At 45.8% G+C, this 18,662-nt stretch overlaps 1 protein-coding gene across 1 annotated transcript in view; it reads left to right on the top strand.

Moving 5' to 3' along the window:
* The window catches only part of CDC16 (cell division cycle 16), an 83,509-nt gene that overhangs the window by 50,277 nt on the left and 14,570 nt on the right, over positions 1-18,662 (top strand). Inside the window, exons 11-15 of the mRNA XM_082246005.1 lie at positions 1,500-1,573; positions 1,689-1,814; positions 11,706-11,858; positions 12,099-12,162; positions 14,272-14,333. Coding sequence (XP_082102131.1) covers positions 1,500-1,573; positions 1,689-1,814; positions 11,706-11,858; positions 12,099-12,162; positions 14,272-14,333 — 479 coding nt within the window. The remainder of the gene's footprint in view (positions 1-1,499; positions 1,574-1,688; positions 1,815-11,705; positions 11,859-12,098; positions 12,163-14,271; positions 14,334-18,662) is intronic.

Genomic DNA, 18,662 nt, shown 5'->3' with positions numbered 1-18,662 from the left:
TAATATTAAGTCACCAGCTACAGTATGTGTAGCTGCTGACTTACTTTTTTCGTGGGGGGGGGGGGGGGGGGCTGGACCTCGTCGTTAACTATTCTTAAAAATGTTCCCCCCCCCCCCCCCCTCCTATCTATCCTGTATACCCTATGTAAAAAAGATCTGTGAACCTTTTTTAGTCCAGTCACAAGATCCTGCAACGTTTGACAACAGCTGTGAACTCAAGGAGCTGTGATGTCACTTATAGGTGGCCCAGCCATGTTAGTGCTCCCTCCTTTCCCCTGCAGCAGCTGTTCACTGTCACAGGGGAGCTGGAGCTGCAGGATCACATGAATGGACTGAATTAAGAATAGGTAAGTATACAGATCTTTGTATGCAGGATACTTGGGAGGAGGGGGAACCTATTTAAGAGCAGTTAGGTCTTTCCTCCACTTTTAACCATATTTGGTAGTTATACTGGGATGATGCCTGCAACCGCATCCCGGTTTAATCTGGGTATCTTATTTTAGAGCTGGCTGAGCACTTTCTTGTAAAATCAATCCTAGTGGCCCCTCGCGCTGTTTCCTGGGCTCTCCAGTCCCTCCGGGGAACATGCGATTGCAGCCAGAACCAGATCGGGCCCCCCGATCATCTCTATTAAGAAACCAGAAGCCATTAGAATTTTGTCACTTCTGGTTTTGCAGGTTGTAAACATTCCTTGTAATGATAGGGCAGCACAGTGGCTAAGTGGTTAGCATGTCCGCCTAGCAGCAGGGTCAGCAGATCGAATCTCAACCAAGACACTAACTGGAGTTTGCATGTTCTCCCTGTGCCTGTGAGGGTTTCCTCCAGTTACTCCAGTTACCTCCCACATTCCAAAGACGTGCTGGTAGGTTAATTGGCTTCTTTCTAAATTGGCTAAAAAAAATGTTAAGGTATAAAAAAAAAAAGTGGAAAAAAGTTAAAGTGCCCTCAGCAGACTGATCCCCACAAAGTCAAATGCACGCATTGGTCCCGCGTCGTACGTAAACAGCGATCCCCACGAACGTCAGATCAAAAATAATAATTCTGGGGCCTATTCACACTAGATGCAGTTGTATGCTTATGGGTGCATTTTTCCTTCATTCTAGCTGCAAAGACAGTCCAAAATTCAGGTTATCCTATGATCATAGTTCACAGCATTACAGTGCGGTGCCGTAATAAAAAAAAAAAAGTACAGCAGGCTGCATTTTTCTGCAACTCCAAGGCATTGCGATACAATGCAGTGTACATAAAAGCCCAAAGAAAGAAGGAAGGCAGTGGCTTCACTGGACAAATGCGGATAGAAAAAAACATGTCAACTGCATGTAAACTCGCATAAAAATGTGTATCATATGCACGCAAATGTGCATAAAATATGGTCTGTAGACGTGCAGTTTGTGGTGTGAATGGGCCCTTAATGTACATCCATAGCACAGAAGATTGAAGATGTTGTGGATTATGTTATTACTTAGATTGTTGTGTTTTTTGTTACATTCATGCCTCAGGTGTCCTGGTTTGCAGTGGGTTGTTACTACCTCATGGTGGGCCATAAAAATGAACATGCCAGAAGGTATCTTAGGTAAGATCTTTATGCATTATGCCTGATGTATAAGCATGTAAATGAAATAAACACAAGATTTTGACATATTTATCTAAACATGTTGTAATTCATCAAGCTATTGTTTGAATTTTAGCAAAGCCACCACACTGGAGAGAAGTTATGGTCCGGCTTGGATTGCGTATGGACATTCATTTGCAGTGGAAAGTGAACATGACCAAGCAATGGCTGCCTATTTCACAGCAGCACAGCTTATGAAAGGGTATGATCATTACTAGGTAACAGATTGCAAATGTCATGTGGATTTAGATGCAGTGGCCTTTCTCCTGCAGTATATTCACTGCACAGACCAGTAAAGTGACACATTTTATCAGCTTGTGCATCTAAGTGAGTTGTAAAGTCAGAAGATCTTTCATCTTAATGAAGCCTTTGCATTAAGATAAAAAACATTCTAGGTGTAGTACCCTAGCCCCCCCCCCCCCCAACACCCCCTAATACTTACCTGAGGTCCTTCTCTGTCCAGCGATGTTTACGAGTCCCTCGGCCGTCTGGGACCCTCCATCCTGATTGACTGGGACACCGCTGCGGTGCCATTGGCCAAAGTCAGTTAGCCAATCAGGAGAATGGGCGGTGCCGAACGGCAGCTCTGTGTCTGAATTGACACACGGAGCTGCAGCTCGGCTCGGGTTCCCCCATAACAATCTGCTTGCTGTGGAGGCACTCGACAGGGAAGGTGCCAGGAGTAGCAACGAGCGACCCGAGAAGAGGAGGGTCCAGGCTGCCCTGTGCAAAACCAACTGCACAGAGCAGGTAAGTATAACATGTTTGTTATTTATTTAATTTTTTTTTCAAACGAGACTTTACAATCACTTTAATTATGCATATGTGATATTTGATCAGCCTCTCTTGATGCTATAAATCACTGTAATATCCCAAGCTACTAAAGTGAAGGCTGCCATCTTCCAGGAGCCATGTAGAGAAGCCTCTCTTCTGCATAATAACCACAGGCGGTCACTAATTCAGCACAACGGCAATTCAGACGACCCTTTGCATTTGTCTCAATGAATGCAAAGAATTTTTAGATTGGATGAGGTTGTGATATCACCACCCCTTTTCTATAACTCTTCCAATCAGAGAACGCCTTGCATTCATTGAGAAAAATGCAAGGTATTCTCAGATGTACAGCTTCCACAGAGGCCAGTCATGTATTACATATAGATATTTATATTTGGCTAAGCTAGCTCGAAGTAAATATGCTAATATAATCACTGGAGTTTAGCTTTAAAGTGGTATTAAACCTAAAACAAAAAATTTAATATTTTGCAGCTTACAAGTTCTTAGATGTGGTGGCTGCATTCGTTTTCTTTTTTTAGGCTTTGTATCTTCCTCTGTTTTCACCTGGTGATCTGGCCAGTAACGCACCTTCTGTATTCGGGTGCCCACACTCTGGATAAAGCAGCACAACAGGCCATAGCATTGTTAATCTGGGGAGTTGGGAATGTTAGATATCTTGGCAGATTTAGATACACTAAATCCAGCTGTCACTTTATAAGCAGTTACAGCAAACGATGCTTTTTTCTTTTAAGATCAAGGTTTTGCATAAAAAATTTGTAAGCACTCAGTCAATGATAAATGGTTCATCTCATTCCTCTAACTGATACATCTGTAAGAGAGCTTGTTCTTTTTAAAAACAACACTGGGTGAAAATAAGGGAAAGAGACTAAAAAAGAAATGATTGATTTATGATTATAACAACTGGCAGAGTCTTCCAAATACCAAAGGCCTGAAACACACAAGGTAGAAAAAGAAAAACCGAAAATGTATTGTAGTAACCCTATAGCTCTTCTACTGCAGGATGAAAACATTAAGCATATGTGTATGGCTTTAACTCAATATCTTTTTTTTTTTTTTACCTCTTGTTTATTTGTTTCCAGCGAATTGATCTCATTTCCAGTCTTAATTTTGCCATTTCTAATACCTTTTAGCTGAAAAGTAGATATTTACATTTGGCCAAATAAAATTTGGTCTTCAATTTAAAAAAAAAAAGTACTGCAGCACCTGATTATAAGTGCATGTTCACATAGTTTTCTCTTAATCCCTCTGCAAAGTCCCACAAATACCTGCTGATCCTGCCAGTAATGTCTACCTAATGTAGATTCCTGTGATGATGTGACAATGCTACTCTGCTCCTGAATTTGGAGGAGAGTTGCCACTCTTGTATAGGCTGTGCCTGCTTACACTAGAATGGGATGAGAAAATATTGCAGGGGGTGTGTTTATCACTAGAGTTGCGCCAATACTGTTTTTTTACCTGCAAGTACTTTCAGCCAAATACCGATACCAAGTATCTTTTGCAGTGTGATTTGAACCCATACAAATTGAATGGGCTCAAATTGCACTGCAAAGAATCGCATGCGATTTGAATAGGAATGTGGTGTGATTCAGGAGCAGTGTGGTTTCCTGCACTGCTCCTGAAGTCACCTTGACAAGCCTGGGTTCACACCAGAGAAGTGGGGGAAACTGCATGTGATTCGGACTGAAATCGCACTGCATTCCTGTTCAAATCGCATGTGATTCTTTGCAGTGCGATTTAAGCCCATTCAGATCATAGACGCAAAGGTTTCTGTTTCAGGTATCGGAGCATTTGTACGAATACTCGTGCAAATGCTTAGTATCGGCGCAACCCTAGTTATCACCATTGTCAACCAGCATCTGGCAATACCTAGTCCTGCCCCCTGCTTTCTGGATTGACAGCACTACCTCTGTTGCTGAAACCCTCCCACTGTGAGCTGCAGTGTCTGGGAGGGGGATCATGTGAGACACAGATGGAAGATTTGGCTCAGTCCTGGAGGGTAAAGAAAGTTTGTGTTTACTTTATGAGGCTTGTAACATAGTAACTGGATTTGGGACTTTAGTATTTTAACCACTTCTGGACCGGAGGGTTTTACCTCCTAATGACCAGGCCATTTTTTGCGATTCAGCACTGCGTTATTTTTACATTATTTTAAAATTGGTGTCCTTTTTTCCCCCACAAATAGAGCTTTCTTTTAGTGGTATTTGATCACCTCTGTGGTTTTTATTTTTTGTGCTAGAAACAAAAAAAGACCAACAATTTTGAAAAAAAAACAAACAATATTTCTCTTACGTCCTCCGACAGTCGCCGCCTCTTCATATTCGTCACATATGGGGTATTAGACTTTGCTCCGAAGGAGTAGCTAGGCAACAGAATATGTTAACAATAAAGCTTTAACATATCCCACCCTCAAGGGGTGGTCCCCTCAGTCAATACCCTCCTACTTCCTGCAACCATATCTCAGTTTTAATGTCTAGCTTGTCAGGAGTGGCTGGCTCTCTCTGTGCTGGGACTTTCTGTCCCAGACTCTTTCTTCTTTTTAATATTTTGTTTGAGTTTTTCTCTCTACCTTTAATTAGCTGTTATTTTGTCAGCGTTAGTTAGTTCTTCGGACGAAGAGGATCATGCGGACTGGGTCTCGGGCTGATCCCCCTGGTCGCAGGTCGTGGGTCAGTGGCTTCCCAGTCTGCCATCGAGCGTTCAGCCAGGTAACGCTCCTGGCATGGTGAACGACCCATCCCTGTTCGGTGCAGGGATGATTGGTGAGGTGGCTACCTCACTGGACGCTGTGCGGTTTCTTAACCCCCATTTTGTGCGTCTTGAATTGCGACTCTCCCTGCCTCATGTGCAGCGGCTTGTTCGCCTGTGCGGGTCCCCCACCCCATGTGAGGTAAGTGTATTTATGTGGGGACCTGTCTGTCTGGGGGGGTGTCAGTCTGGGACTGTGTAACCTGCCTCTATTCACACTGCTTGTCTCCCTATCTCTCGGCTGCATGCTGTGGGCTGCAAGGGGGGGGGGGGAGCTGTATGACACTGTGTGTGTCAGGCTGGGCAGTGTGAGAAGCTGTGTGCTGTGGGGCATGTTTCTTTTGGCATGTTTGGGCATATACAGCGATCGCTGCGGCGATCTAACATGTATTCTTATATTGGAATGTAATGTGTGTTTTAATGCACTGTGGAGCGTTTTTTTCGGCGCCAAACGACGCCATTTTGCCTGCACCCGCTCCGGCCGCATGGTTTACATGCATGGCGGCCATTTTCTTGTAGCCTCCATAGGCTTACATAGAGCGCCCTGGCAGCATCACTTCCTCTTTCCAGGAACACCGATCGAGGCAGCAGCAGCGGCGAGGGTCTCCTCAGGTTTTATCCTTCTGTTCTTGCTATCCATTGCCTGTGTTCAGTTTGCATATTCCCTGTGGGGGTCTCATTGTGCTTGAGTGTGGTGCGGTGGGCTGCGCTTGCTAGAAAGGGGCAGTTAACCCTTGGTTGTCTGGCATTACAGGGGCAATGGATTCTCAGGAGGGCAAATTTCCTACAGTATTGGTGGAAAGCCAGGGGACCGCTGTTTCCCCCCCAGGGGGGGATTTAGCCACTATTGTGGCTGGCCTTGCTGCTCAGGTGCAAATGCTGGTGGCTGCTCAATCTACTAAAAGGCCCAGGGTTGCTCTGTCCTCTGATTCTGAGGGTGAAGGTGATGGGGCTGTTCTGGCAGGGGCCTCCTTATCGGGGTCCCGCTCCTCTCTTGATCTAGTGGGGTCTGAGGTGGAGGCTGAAGTTGAGGGGGTTGATAATTCTCCCCCTGGCTCGCCTGAAGAGCTTGCAATCATGGATGAGTTGATTGCTTCCATTAAGCAAACGCTGCGTTTGCAGGACGAAGTGTGTCCCCCCGCTGCCTTGGCGGCTTATGGGACGCAGAGAAAACGCAGGACGCCGCAGGTTTTTCCCTGCAATGCTGATTTTCAGCGCGCTGTTAAGGATCAATGGCGCGATCTGCGCAAACCTTTTGCGGTACCAAGTAAATTCAAGCTGCGTTATCCTTTTTCGCCTGCCACTGATGAACGGTGGTGTGTGCCTCCACCAGTGGATCATGCAATTGCGGTTTTGAACAAAGCCACTGCGATTCCTGCAGAGGGTTCCCCTGTTTTCCGTGACGCCACGGATAGGAGACTGGAGTCTCTTGCCCGTCATACTTATTCTGTTACGGGTTCTATGCTTAAGGCTCTGTTTGCTTCTCTCATGGCGGCCCAGGCGATCGCAAGTTGGACGCAGATGCTTAGGCGCGTTCTAGTGGCCGATTCGGCCTCGGCGGCGACCCTGGATATGGTGGATCAGATCCACCAGGGTGTCATGTATCTGTGTGATGCGGACCTGGACCTGATTCCGTTGGCTGCACGTGTGCACAGCGTGGCGGTGTTGTCTCGCCGCCTGGTTTGGTTAAAATGTTGGTCGGTGGACCAATCTTCACGTAAGACCTTAGCCAATCTGCCTTATGATGGGTCTCGCCTTTTTGGGGAGTCCCTGGATGTGTTGATTAAGGGGATCACCGGGGGTAAGAGCACTCTCTTGCCCCATTTCCCCAAGGCTAAGGGGGCTTCTGGGAAGAAGCATGCAAATTTTCGGCCCCCTCAGGGGTCCTTTCGTGCCTTTCGGCCGCACTACAAGGGCAAGCCGTTCAAAGGTCAAGGCTCTCAGAAGAAGCCCTGGTCTGGGAAACAGAAGTCCGGCCAATCCGGACCTGCAGCCCATAACAGTTCGGCCTGAAGGGGCGCCCTCACCCAGTTTTGGGGTGGGGGGACGCTTGCTCGGTTTTCTTCAGCCCTGGTTGGCCCGTGTGCGGGACAGATGGGTTCTGGAAATCGTTCGATCTGGTTACAAGATCGAGTTTCTCTCTCGGCCGGAGAGCAGATTTTTTCCCTCAAATCTTCAACTGTCTCCAGAGCGCCTGCGGGACCTGCACCTGGCGGTGCGGGACCTGAGGGCTCAGGGAGTGGTGGTTCCGGTGCCTCATCGGGACAGGTTTCGGGGGTTTTATTCCAATCTGTTCACCGTGCCCAGAAAGGAGGGCAAGGTTCGTCCGATTCTGGACTTGAAGGCTCTGAACCGCTCTGTGCGGGTTCGCAAGTTCCGCATGGAATCCCTGCGGTCGGTGGTGGCTGCCCTGGTTCCGGGGGAATTCATGGCCTCCATCGATTTGAAGGATGCGTACCTTCACATCCCCTTATTCGAGGGTCATCAGAGGTACCTTCGATTTGCCATTGCGGAGGATCACTACCAGTTCGTGGCGTTGCCCTTTGGTCTCGCCTCGGCTCCGCGGGTCTTCACCAAGGTGCTTGCACCGGTTCTGGCATTATTGAGGGCCCAGGGCATTTCTGTCCTGGGGTATCTGGACGACATTCTGGTTCGGTCTGCGACCAGACAGGGTCTGGAGGAGGACCTGTCTGTCACAATGCAAACTCTGCAGGAGTTTGGTTGGACGATAAATTTTCCAAAGTCGACACTGAGTCCGTCGGTTCGTCTCCCCTATCTGGGAATGATACTGGACTCGGTGCAGGCGAAGGTCTTCCTGCCGGAAGACAAACTCAGGACTCTCCGGGAGGAAGTCAGGTCCCTCAGGGACGTTCCGAACTCGTCTCTGCGGACGTGTATGAGATGTCTGGGATTGATGGTCTCGGCCTTCGAGGCGATTCCTTTCGCACAGTTTCACACGCTGGGTCTCCAAGCGGAGATCCTGTCCCGGTGGGACGGGCGACCTCAATCCCTGGATCTTCAAATCTCGTTGAGTCTTCGCACCAGGGAAAACCTTCTGTGGTGGCTCCAGTCCCCGTTGGTGTCCGGGGGCAAGTCGTTTTGTCCGATCTCGTGGACGGTAATCACCACGGATGCCAGCATGTCGGGCTGGGGTGGAGTTCTGGGCGTTCTGTCCGCTCAGGGGACTTGGTCGGAGGGGGAGTCTTCCCTTCCGATCAACATTCTGGAATTGCGTGCGATAAGGCTCTGTCTTCATCGCTGGACGGACCGGCTGCAGGGTTGCCCGGTTCGGGTGCAGACGGACAATGCCACGGCGGTGGCCTACATCAACCACCAAGGGGGCACCAGGAGTGCCCGAGCGGCTCGAGAAGTGGCCGACATTCTGTCTTGGGCCGAGACTCATGTCCCGGCGATAACGGCGGTTCACATTCCGGGAGTGGAGAACTGGCAGGCGGACTATCTGAGTCGCCAGACCCTGGATCAGGGGGAATGGTCTCTCCATCCGGCTGTCTTCCAGACGTTGTGCGCGAAGTGGGATCTTCCAGATGTGGACCTGTTCGCGTCTCGCCTCAACAACAAGGTGAAGAGGTTCGTGGCAAGGACGCGCGACCCTCGGGAAGACGCGTCGGACGCGTTAGTGGCCCCGTGGCATCAGTACAGGCTGATGTACGCGTTTCCACCGATTCAGTTGCTGTCCAGGTTCCTTCGCAGGTTACACTCGGAACGCAACACGGTGATTCTGGTGGCACCGGACTGGCCTCGCCGGTCCTGGTACGCAGACCTCGTGAATCTGGCGGTCGACGCCCCGTGGCGTCTGCCTCTTCGAGACGATCTACTGTCTCAAGGACCGATATACCATCCTGCTTTACAGTCGCTGGCTTTGACGGCCTGGCTGTTGAGACCGAGGTCCTGAAGGAGAGGGGTCTCTCTCCGGAGGTCGTTCATACTTTAATCAGCGCGAGGAAGTCTTCCTCGGGGAAGGTTTATTACCGTACTTGGAAGGCCTATTTTGCCTGGTGTGAGTCCAGGGGGTTTTTACCCCGCACGTACTCGGTGTCCCGTGTGCTGTCTTTCCTTCAAACGGGTGTTGATCAGCGTTTGGCGCTGGCTACGATAAAGGGTCAGGTGTCTGCTCTGGCCGTTCTGTTTCAACGTCCCGTGGCTTCCAACCCATTGGTTGGCACCTTTGTTCAGGGTGTGCGGCATCTGGTTCCCCCGAGGCGGGATCCTCTGCCCCCTTGGGACTTGAATCTCGTTCTATCTGTGTTACAACGTGCTCCTTTTGAACAGATCAGGGAGATCTCGTTGTCTATGTTGTCCAAAAAGGTCGCCTTTTTGGTGGCGATCACTTCGGCTCGCAGGGTGTCGGAGCTGGCGGCTTTGTCCTGCAAGTCTCCGTACCTGGTTATTCATTTGGATAAGGTGGTCTTGCGACCTAATCCTTCTTTTCTGCCGAAACGAGTTTCGGAATTCCATCTTAATGAGGATATTGTCTTGCCTTCGTTGTGCACGAAGCCTAAACATCCAAAGGAGGTGAGATTGCACTCTCTGGATGTTGTTCGGGCGATTAGGGTTTACCTTAAATCGACTGAGTCTTTTCGAAAGACGGATTCCTTGTTTGTTCTTCCAGAGGGTCCTCGGAAGGGCATGGCGGCTTCGGCCTCTACCATCGCCAAATGGATCAGGCAGACCATTGAACAGGCCTATGCTTTGCAGGGGAAGGTTCCCCCTGTGCCTGTGAAGGCGCACTCTACTAGATCTCTGAGTACGTCCTGGGCCTGTCGTCATGGGGCTTCTGTAGCCCAGGTGTGTAAGGCGGCGACTTGGTCGACCGTGCACACTTTCACAAAATTCTACAAAGTAGATGTTCAGGCATCGGCGGATGCTTCCTTTGGCCGCAAGGTTCTTAGTGCGGCTGTTCCCTAGGGTCCCTTGTTGGGGACTCCTGGCTGTTGGGATAAGTTTTGTATCCCCTGGTTTTTTGTCTTTTCCTGGGTTGTTGCTCCTGTTGAGCACTTATTTTTGCTGTTGCCCAGCTGGTTTCCTTCCTTTGGTAAGGTTCCTTTCTTTGATGTGGAGACTGCGTTGCCTTTCGGCGCGGATGCGTTTCCCACCCCTCATGTTTGCACTGCTTTGGGACGTCCCCATATGTGACGAATATGAAGAGGCGGCGACTGTCGGAGGACGTAAGAGAAAACAGAATTTTTGTAAAATCTTACCTGTAAAATTCCTTTCTCTGAGTCCTCCGACAGTCGCCGCCCCCGCCCCTCTTTTGGGGTTTGATTGTATACTCTACTGCTATTCCACTAAAACTGAGATATGGTTGCAGGAAGTAGGAGGGTATTGACTGAGGGGACCACCCCTTGAGGGTGGGATATGTTAAAGCTTTATTGTTAACATATTCTGTTGCCTAGCTGCTCCTTCGGAGCAAAGTCTAATACCCCATATGTGACGAATATGAAGAGGCGGCGACTGTTGGAGGACTCAGAGAAAGGAATTTTACAGGTAAGATTTTACAAAAATTCAGTTTTTTTACTTTCTGCTATAAAATATATCCAATAAAAAAAAAAAAAATGTAAAAAATCAAATTTCTTCATCAATTTAGGCCAATATGTATTCTGCTACATATTTTTGGTAAAAAAAAAATTCCAATAGGCTTATATTGAGTTATTGCGCCTACAAACTAGGGGATAGATTTATGGCATTTTATTATTTTTTTTTTTTTACTAGTAATGTCAGCGATCGACATCTTTTAGCAGGGATGCCACATTGCGGTGGACAGATCGGACACCTAACTGACACTTTTTGAGGGAACCAGTAACATTACTACAGTAATCAGTGCTAAAAAATATTCACTGTTACTGTACTAATGACACTGGCAGGGAAGGGGTTAACACCAGGGGCCATCAAAGGGTTAGGTGTGTCCCTAGGGGATGCTTTCTAACTGTGTGGGGGATGGACTCACTAGATGAACACAGAGATCCGTATTCCTAAATAGCAGGAACACAAGATCACTGTGTTCATCTCTAACAGAACGGCGGTTTGCCTTGTTTACATTGGAGCGATCACTGGGGGTCAGCGGACATCCCCTCTGCCAAACCCGCTGATTGGCTCCCCCTCTGGACAATCAGCGTACACACCCCCGCTGGGTATTGCACAAAATGACAAACGGGTACGTCATTTCGGGCAATAGACACGTCCTGCCGCAGAATATGTACTCCTGACCGTCGGTAAGTGGTTAAGCAGCATGTCTGCTGTGTCTCTTTTTTTGTTTCATTGTTTGCCATATGTTTGGACAAACTTATAGATGATTTTTTTTTTTTTTTTGCATGCGATTATATGTAAGGAGAACACTTTGACCTGTTATCTGATCAGCATTGTTTTCAACAAAACGGACCGCTTCACATATCCATAGTTAAATAAATTAACTATTTAAATCATACTGTTGTGAAAAATAGCAAAATGCAATGAGGCTGACAAAATAAAACATGGTTTACTTATTTGACTGTAGTAAAAGCTTCAAATTACTGATCAATGCTGTATTTGTTTGCAGGTGTCATTTGCCAATGCTGTATATTGGACTGGAGTATGGCCTGACCAATAATTCCAAGTTGGCAGAAAGATTTTTCAGTCAGGCTTTGAGTATTGCACCAGAGGATCCATTTGTTATGCACGAAGTGGGTGTGGTGGCATTTCAGAATGGAGAGTAGGTGTAGTTTTTTTCTTTCTATATGACTGTTACCTTGGCACACATTTTTTATATTACATTTTTCAGTTTAAACAAATAAATGTCACAACAGTAACAAAAAAATATGTGGGAGATGGCAGAATTACATAAAGAACTTGCCTTCCATTTGTGTAATAGATACACATTGATGTTAATTGTGAGCTTTTCATGCCATGTTGTGAATTATGCTGATATATCGGTATGCTACTAATTTCACAGCTGGAAAACTGCTGAGAAATGGTTCTTGGAAGCACTAGAGAAAATCCGAGCCATTGGAAATGAGGTAATTCTTCACTGATTCGTGGTCATATTCCCCTAAGTTGAGACATACACTTAGGCAAAGTGTTAGTATATGTGGCTTGGGGTGAGGATCGCACAGTCCTGACAAAAGAAAACATTTTTGGTATACAAGATATTTTTTAGATTTGTGCTCTTATACTCTCCTGCTAAACCCTGACATCTCTTTGCGTTTGCATGAAAGTTATAACATCTACAAACTATGGTGTGTATGTATGTATGTGTGTTTGTGTGTGTGTGTGTGTGTGTGTATGTGTGTGTGTGTGTATATATATATATATATATATATTTGTATACTTCTTATGATGGCGGTCAACGACTTAAAATAGGCCTGCCATAGTGCTGCGGTCAATCTGATACTGAGGCTGGGGGGAAATTATTAACTTCCACTGACCTCAACAGTAATGTTGATACAGTCATCAGTGCTAATACTATATACTCACTGTACTAATTACACTGATTGGGAAGTGGTTAAGATTGAGGCCGATCAAGGGGTTAAAAGTGTGCCTAACTATGTGTAATGTGTGTAAAGTGTGCTGCTTTTTACTAAAGGCCTCTCTCATCCTTGCTTTTATCAACACAGAGCTTTGGGCTGTGATTGCACACAGCCAATCAGCAGGTCCTGTCCGTAAATCAGAGGCAGGGACTTGCTGACAGGTTCCTGCTGTGTACAATCACAGAGGGAGCCAAGGGGAACCGAGAAGTACGCAGTGACGTATGGCTACGTCACTTTGCTTACAGCCATCGCTCAACTGCAGTAAATTGCGGATGGGGGCGGCAAGTGGTAATATTTAAAGCAAACTCTTGTCTCCATGCTACTTTTGCCTGAGAAATCCCTTTGAACCCCCCTCCCTCCCAGCACTTCTAGCCATGGCCATCTTGGGTAGGGGCAGGTGATTCATGTACCATTTCAATGGAATCCATCTGCCCTTGGCTCAGACCTGCAGGAAGGAGGTGAGAAATCCCCTCCTTCACTCTAGACAAAAGAAGAAAAAAAGTGTCCATAAAGATTCCTAGGATGTATAAAAACATTTTGGCCTGAACCAGAAACCACAAAGCAAACGAAGAAATGTAAATGAAAAGATTAAAACAAGCAAATATAATATACCTGGCTATCTATTTACTAATAACTAGCAACATAAGAAATAAAAATATGTTCATGTTGATTGAGAGAGTTTTTAGTTCCACATTAACTTTGCAAACTGAATGTTTGTAAATAGGGTGAACCCCAGTTTACTGTGAATAACCGATCATGTATAACTCCATGCACACATAGGCTGTTATCAGCAGTTTTCTTGGAAGGGGCGTTTTGTGGCTGGAAAAAAAACTTAGAACTAGCGGGTTTTCAGAGGAGTTTTTCAGCTGTATAAACGCTCTACATCTGATAAAAAGCTTAAAAACACTGCTATTCTGCACTTATCAACGTTTTCGAGCCATAAGCTTTTGTGGGAGTATAGTTTTGCTAAAAAATTGCTAAAATGCTACAGCTGAAAAAAGCTAAAAAAACTCTACTGCAAAAAAGCTAAAAAAAAACTCCTTCTACAGCTTTCTACTGGGGTTTTGATAACCTCCAGTGTGCATGAGGCCTTAGGCTCCACTCAAACCTGAGGGTATAGTTTTCTGGCATTTTTTTGGGCTTTTTTCAGGTGTTTCTCAGGCGTTTTTTCTGAGTTGTTTGAAGGCAGGCTTTGACATCTAACTAAAATACTTGTAATCTGCCAAAAAAATTTACTTTTTTGAGCTTTAGGAGTTTTGCTTCAGGTGACAAAACGCTCATATGTGAACAGAGGCCATTAAAATGAATGGGATTTTGCTTGTTGGGCATTTTGAGACTTCAGAGATGAGCGTTTTATGAGCTGAAAAACACTCGGGTGTGAACAGGGCCTTAAAGCAGTGTGACATATGATGATGTATTATGAATTCATTGGCAAAATAAAGAATGACAATCATTGGAAATCGCGCAACTCAAGCCAGACAAAGACCCCCCAAAAAAGTCTACTGTGAATATGCAGCTTTATGCATTATACAAATAGGACATATCACAGATGTGAGTCTTCTCAAAAATGTAATTGATTTTTTTTTTTTTTTTTTGCAGGTAACCGTGGATAAATGGGAACCTTTGTTAAACAACTTGGGTCATGTACGTAGAAAATTAAAGTAAGTTAATAAATTCATAGTGCTTCTTAGGTGAAATTGCACGTAGAAGAACTAGAGAAAACTGGAAACATTTTAGAAGAAAGCTCCTGAGTAAAGAAAGTTCTCTTCTGCTGTTGAGCAATGATTATAATGGATCTTGGGTCACAGCAGTAAATGAAAGTTGTTTGAACACTGTTCCAGAACATTCCAAGTTACTTTACAAACACAGTTCCAGAAGCAAAGAATGTCCATGTACAGAATATCTTATAATTCAGTTAGGGATAGACCGATATGTTTTTTTCAGGGCCGATACCAATACCGATATTTGGTCACAACGTATCGGTATCGGCCGATATTTTGTACATTTAAAGTTTTGAAAAATAAAGACAATTTCTCCTTTCATCCTTCCAGGACGGCCTATATTTGAGAGATTGTGGCTCCGCCTCACAGGAAACACAACTAATTTGCAGCTGTTTAAAAGGGTCCCACCCATCCTTAGCTTCAGTTCAGTGTCCTTGAAATAGGAGCTTTCAGGTCGCCAAACATACCAGGTAGTGCGGTTTGCCTTATGGTGAAGGTCCCTCATACCTGAAGTCCTGCTTGTCTCTGCAGGAAGTCTCCTCCATTTGCTCCTCTAGAGCGGTAAGGATTTCGCCGGATAGAATTTCCCGCCAAGGAGCGCGCCCAAGCCTCGCTGGGAAGACCGGGCAGCGATACCCGGAAGAAAGCGCAGCATGGAGGAGACGCCGGGGCCATGTGTTGTTCATGGCAGAATCTCCGGCTACGAAGGGGCTGTAAATTGCCCAAAAAAGAGACCAAAGCACAACGCATCCCTTAGGGGTATAAGTCGATACACAGGTGACTGCAGGGACATGAGACCGGATAATGGGGCCTACTGCTGCATACGTTCTAGGATCAGCAAGCCTCTAATTGTTCCCTTACTGACAGCCCTGTTAACAATCTGTGTCTGGGAGTAGCACATATGTTAAATAAGAGAGCGAGTTAATCACTTTGTTTCTCTCTTTTTGTTGCAGGTCGTTCCTCGGCCAGAAGGCCTCTGTCAGACCCTCCCCTACTTAATAGCACAAACATGCTGGAAGTGCGGTACTGTGGAGTAGTCTGTTTAAAGCCTTGCACACAAACCCTTTGAGCCATACATGTGTTGGTAAATTGGCTGAGAATATCTGTTTTAATGAAGTTTTTCTTAAATCAGTGCAGGAGGGTTGCCTAAATCCAGTCCTTGTTGACTACAGCTGCTAAATCATCAGAGCTTAACGCTTGTGATCACAGATTAAGATCTGTCTGCTCTGGAATGTTTGTTATCTAGAGCAGGACTCTTTTTCTCTTTTCAGAATCTCAAAACATTTCCTATACAAACAAGGAATGAACGAGATCCAAGGAAAGACACTAGCCAGCCCAGGTCCTTAACTAAAGTGTGATTAGTTACTATGGAAAGGATTCCTTAAAGCAGTGTACACCACTCAAAGGATCCCTACACCAGCCTAGAATGGCAAGGACTTGGGGACACCCAGTCCAGAGTTATTTCTATATACAATCACTGAAATATATCTTTTTTCATGAATAGATTCGCTGGTAAAATTTTCTACCGACTAATTGGCCTACACACTATAAGATTTTCGGAAGACTTTTTTTCGTTAGACTTGCCATTTGATATGGGAACAGATCCAAACACTTTCAATTTATATGCAATGGCAGGCCCTTGCACTACATTGAAAAGGGTAAATCTGAAGAAAATCTACCAACAAAAGTTGGATGGTGTGTTTTCAGCTTTAGACTGCTGGGTGTGGTGATATCTTGCACAGGTTCTCTGGTTCATTGTCTTGATCAGCTGTAGCTGCAAGTTAACCATCCCCATCTGTAGTAGAAGTAATCTCCCCTAAATAACTTCCTACGTACGAAGTATTTAGGAATTGAGATCTTGTTGAGGGCTGGTCACAATAAGGACAGAGCCCTTGTTAAAAGGAGGCATGAATTGCTAATTCTTATGTGGTTACAGCTATAGCAGACACCTGCTTACTATCTGGCCAAATAGATTTGGAAATCAGGAGCTTCTAAATTTATCTCAGTAATTAAAAGCTCACAAAACATCTTAAAGTCCCGGTCCATAGTTGGAGGGTATGATGTCGTACTTAACAGACTCAGCTGTTCAGTCAGTTATAGCCTCTGCAAGAACAGCGGCTCTCATGAATACTGCCGAGAGAGCAGTGTGTGCAAAGCTTAGGAAGGAGATGTCTCTTCCAAGTTAAGACTTTGTGCCTGGCCTGGCAAAAGGATCCTTTTTGTGTGATCAAGGCCTGGAGGATGTTTATCTAGATCCTCAGGGAACAGGTTATCCCAATTTTTTTCCCTCAATGGAAAAACATCTCAAACAGCCCCGATGTCCTCCAGATCATTCAGAGAGGATACGGACTGAAGTTTTTGTTCTCAGCCAGTGGCAGAGATAACTGTACAGAGGGTAAATACCTCTATACCGTGAAATCAGGTCTTCAAAGATTTTTTTGACTCTCACGCATTATGGTACAAACCCGGAAGAGACGCTTACAGGCAGGTTCCAATTCATCTGGAACTCTAAGCATTCCTAAGATTCGCAGTGGAAACTGCAAATAGGACAGCGTCATCTGCAGGGCCCAATATGGATCCCTTATCTGGGCTATAAGTTGACCCTTTCAAGATCAGCAAAACAGGCAGACACACAACAAGTGATGTCAGGCCTACAGCCGGCAGGGTGGCTGATAAATGTGGAGAAATCCTCAATAGAACCGACTCAGGTTCAAGTCTGCCTGGGGTATAAGATAGATTTCAAAGAAACTGTTTTTTTCCCAGAGGAAAAGGAAAAGTGGTCTCGGCGGTGAAAAAATGTCTGTTTTCATCCTCTGTGTTTTCAGGGGACAGATCATGAGGATGTTTGGTCTGATTACAGCTTGTATCCCAGCTGTAGAGTGGCCCAACTACACTCACGAGACCTTCAATATTTCCACTTGCTCTCTTGGAACAAGAGACCGAAGTTCCAAAAGGAGGGGGCTCACCTGGAAGGACATTTTAGGAAAAAAGTCCAAATCTATTCAAAACAATGCTACAACAGTAGCTTACCTGACACGCTAGGCGAGCATATGCCTTTCTTCCTCAAAACCTGATTCCAAGAATCATACAGAGACTCAGTGGATGGCTGCAACTGCGTCTCATAGTGATGGCCCCTTGGGGGCCAAAGGGAACGTGGTTCGTGACTGATATCCCCATCAGTGACAGCTCCTTGGAAACTAACAGAGGTTCCAGATCTGTTAATACAAGGCCTCTCATTTCGCCCCAGGCCACAGCAGAAGAAAACATTCCTCTGCCTCAATCCCCGTTATCCTGGAAATTGTACAGGATGGGGTAGATAAGGGGGTGCCAGTTAACACCCTTAGAGTACAGGTAGTGGCACTTCTGTTTTCTTAAGATAAAAGTCTGGACAAAGAGCCTTTTTTAATTAAGATTGGTTAGTTCAGGGATGAACGACCCCGATCAATGGAGCTAATGTTTCAGCTCGGAACTTAACGGAAGTACAAGAAACATTAGCTGGTGAACCCTAGGTACCTTCAGAGAAGGTTACTTTAAATATTTTGGCAAATAAGTTAACTTGCTGTCGGCAATTACCACAGCCAGAAGAGTGGGAGATTTACAAAAATTCGTCCATAAAGGAACCCTTTATGCTAATTCTCTAAGACAGAGTGATTCTTAGACCAGACCCACTGTGCCTACCCAAGGTAGTTTCTTCTGTTCACAGAAATCAAGAGATGGTCTTGTCACCTTTTTGTGTGAAAAACCTAGCTGTGCAAAAGAATGGAAATTGCATTGTCTGGATGTAAGAAGTGTCTTCTCACAAGATCTGGAAAGAACCAAGGGGTTTAGAAGGTCTAGCCACCTGTTGGTTCTACATTCTGGACCAAGAAAGGGATTGCAAGCATCAAAACCCTCGATTTCGAGGTGGATTAAGCAAGCCATTAGCATGCCATATAAGGTGTCAGGTAAACCCACACCCGCAAAACTAAAGGCACATTCCACAAAAGGCATGGCAACTTCCTGGGCCGAAAAAGCCAGAACATCCTGGGAGCAGTCCGCCATGTACCCATCTGGTCCAGCCAAGATACATTCCTAAAATACTATTGTGTGGAAGTACTGTCGCAACAAGACCTTGCCTTTGGCAGAAAGGTTTTACAGGCAGTGGTCCCGCCCTAAGGTAGGCCAGTATGGATTCCTTTATCATCCTCTCAAATGTAGGCCGTCCTGGAAGGAGAAAACTTACCGTTAGTGTAACGGTAACGGCCTTTCTCTTCAATCCTTCCAGGACGG

The sequence above is a fragment of the Pelophylax lessonae genome (assembly GCF_965119305.1).
Source record: "Pelophylax lessonae genome assembly, chromosome: 2".
In the NCBI taxonomy this organism is placed as follows: Eukaryota; Metazoa; Chordata; class Amphibia; order Anura; family Ranidae; genus Pelophylax; species Pelophylax lessonae.
The sequence above is the reverse complement of the archived record's forward strand: the minus strand, read 5'-3'. Positions and strand labels throughout refer to the sequence as shown.